Raw genomic sequence first — 2,784 nt, 5'->3', positions numbered from 1 at the left:
CAACACTGGTTACACTACCTGCACTCCGACCGACTATAGAGTAAGCCTCTATGCTACATGGAAGAGAAATGAATGCATCCCAGAGACTTATTTAACCCCCAACACCTTCTGGCTGATTCTTGACAGTCTTCATTCTGTCGGCGTGTATATATGACTCTTCCAAATTTAGCTTCCAAAGTCCAAGTTGCTTAACTCAGTGTATCACCATTCACTGAACAGAGCTCAATTTCCAAATTTCTTTGAATTTCTTTTAACAGAACAGTCCGACATGAAAACCAGAATCTCTTCCATCGGTGCTCTGAGATATTTGTAGTCCAGAAAGTGAATAGTGTTTGTTTGGAATTCTCATGAAGAAACCTTTTCTTCTTCTGGAATCCAGTTATGTCTTAATGTTTTAAAAGGTATCTCCATACCACTGCCTGCACTGCCTGAATTAAAAACCACAAAATTAACACACTGCCCAGTATCACAAGATCTGCTTTGTGGGGTACAGAGGCATTGGCTTTTGAGAGGCATCCAAACTCTCTATATCTGTTTAAGTGCTGTGTTCCTTTAAAAAGGCATGAGATAATCTCATCTCACCCAATATACTTTACAAATGAGAAATCAGCCACTTTCGCAGATCTGGTGATACGGCTGGGTTTCCAATCTCTATGATCCTGGTATGTTCTGGATCGTAAACCTTTAAAACATTGTATACTACAGTAAGGTAACTTTGTAAAATTAAAGATTCCAAATTAGAGAAGGTGGAAAATTAGAATGACTCCAAACCCCAAGATGCTAAGTTTTTCATTTAACAGTACCTGGCTCCGTGGATGGCTCTTCGATTTCCTGAAACAAAAAACATAAATAAAATTGTGCCAGATGGATGAAACCTAGAGTTTATTCACACCCTAAAGTGTAGTAACTAAGAAGGGAAGTTTTAAAAACACAAACAAGGAGCCTCACAAATGCAACAGGTGGAGGAACCTGCTTTTACCAGGCAAAAGCCTGCAGGAGAGCTGCCACCCCACTTCATCCACCTTAGCCCCAGGCCCCATGTCCCAGGCTGATCTCAGGGGGATTGCTGTCCATCATTACTCTCGTCTGCTTCTGCAGTTCCCAGTGCCTGGCAACAGTATCATGTTTAATGGTGATGAACCCATCACATGCTTATCTGTCCTTCTAAACTGTCTTATATGCCTGGAGATCAGTGCTTTCATTTTTCTACATTGAGTTTCTAAAAGAATGCCTAACATATATTAGGAAATTGTTTTTCACATAATCAACATAGCATTTGTTTCCAAAAACTCAAAAGATGGAGGGAAAGAAGGCATGGGTGGCTTGACCCCTGTTCTTACTTTGCACAGTGGTCTTACCGTCCCTGCCCACTTGGTCAATCAGAGCCCTACAGTATCACACATGCCTCCTTATCTCTTCCAACCACCCACCCACCAGACCAGCTCGAATTCCTCAACAACCCCCAGGAACCCCTGTGAAGTCACACCATTGCTACTCCTCACCAACAACAGAGTTTGATTTTACTACCCCTATTCCACCTCCCTGCTAAACAGGCTCATCTGAACCTCTTTCCAAAGCAGGCCAAGTCCTACACATGCCTAAGCATTTAGTGCATGGACCACTTCCTCACAGAGAGGCTGCCCAACTACAGGAAGGGATTTTCTCTCAGTGTGGAATGTGGTTCCTGGAACCTACATTCCCTCTGCATAAGTGACAATATTCTGGAACTCTAGCACATATTGCTAAGCACTGTCTAGGTTCCAGGCAGAAATTCCACCTTACATACACATACATTAACCAATCATCACACAGCCCTAGCAGGATGCTTCTATTAGTATCATCCTTCTTTTCCCAGATTAGGAGACAGGCACACTGTGGTTGACAAATTCGCTCAAGGACACACAGCAGAGCCAAGATCTGAGCAGTAAGTGTGAGAACTGAGTCTATCAGTCTGCATCTACCCACCGCTCTGTTTACACAGGGAGGATGGCAACCAAGCTTTCTCCTCATGCCTGAGACAACACAAGCTACATGCACATGAATGGTTTGCACAGTCCGTTGGGCACTGACCTGCCAGTCTTGAGAGCCCTAGGAAACGGGTCATTTTCCTAATAGTTTCATTTGTAATCAAATTTTTTTTTTCATTTCATGCTGGGAATTAAAGATTCTACACTGAAGGAAACAACCATTTTAGGCAGAATGATTCTCTTAACTTTCCCTAGACGGAAATGTATACATTCCCATTGTCTCTGAGAGGGGCTGTGTGTACTGTCCTGACCAGACAATATACACAGGAGTCTCTGAACTGAGGAGACACTCAAGAAAATGACAAGCACCACTCCTCCTTTCCTTCCTATGTCAGGAACAGGTTGTGTCACCTGAGGAGACATCAACTCTGGAGAGACATCAACTGGGTTTTACCAAGATTTCTTGGCATTTGCACCCTCCTTGAGTCTGACTTCTGGCTCACTAATAACACACCTGGCTCCCGCCTGGAAGAAGTGAATAAATATCTTTTCTGAAAGATAGTTTCCAATTAATCAGCACAGGTGACATTATTTAAATAAAAAACAAGGACTGGAATAAGCTGACTGTATTTTCATTTCCTCACAAAACCTTCTCCTGGAAATCAGATACTCAGGTTTATTCCAACAATTTATACCTACAAAGGCTGACAGAAAAAGTAAAAGGAAACTCAAGATCCACATTTATGCAAACTACACCTGAAAGTCAGTGCACATCTCATTTGTTCTCATCTAACATTTAACTTTTACATAGGTGGCA

The 2,784-nt window shown here is 42.3% G+C and overlaps 1 protein-coding gene across 1 annotated transcript in view; it reads right to left on the bottom strand.

The window, feature by feature from the left end:
* Positions 1 to 8: 8 nt before the first annotated feature.
* The window catches only part of LOC104979708 (scaffold attachment factor B1-like), a 20,242-nt gene continuing 17,466 nt past the window's right edge, over positions 9 to 2,784 (bottom strand). Inside the window, exon 6 of the mRNA XM_010828178.1 lies at positions 9 to 831. Within this exon, the coding sequence (XP_010826480.1) occupies positions 790 to 831 (42 nt within the window). The 3' untranslated portion in view covers positions 9 to 789. The remainder of the gene's footprint in view (positions 832 to 2,784) is intronic.

The sequence above is a fragment of the Bison bison genome, unplaced genomic scaffold, assembly GCF_000754665.1.
Source record: "Bison bison bison isolate TAMUID 2011002044 unplaced genomic scaffold, Bison_UMD1.0 scf7180017864492, whole genome shotgun sequence".
NCBI classification, from domain to species: domain Eukaryota; kingdom Metazoa; phylum Chordata; class Mammalia; order Artiodactyla; family Bovidae; genus Bison; species Bison bison.
This window is presented reverse-complemented; position numbering and strand designations above follow the sequence as displayed.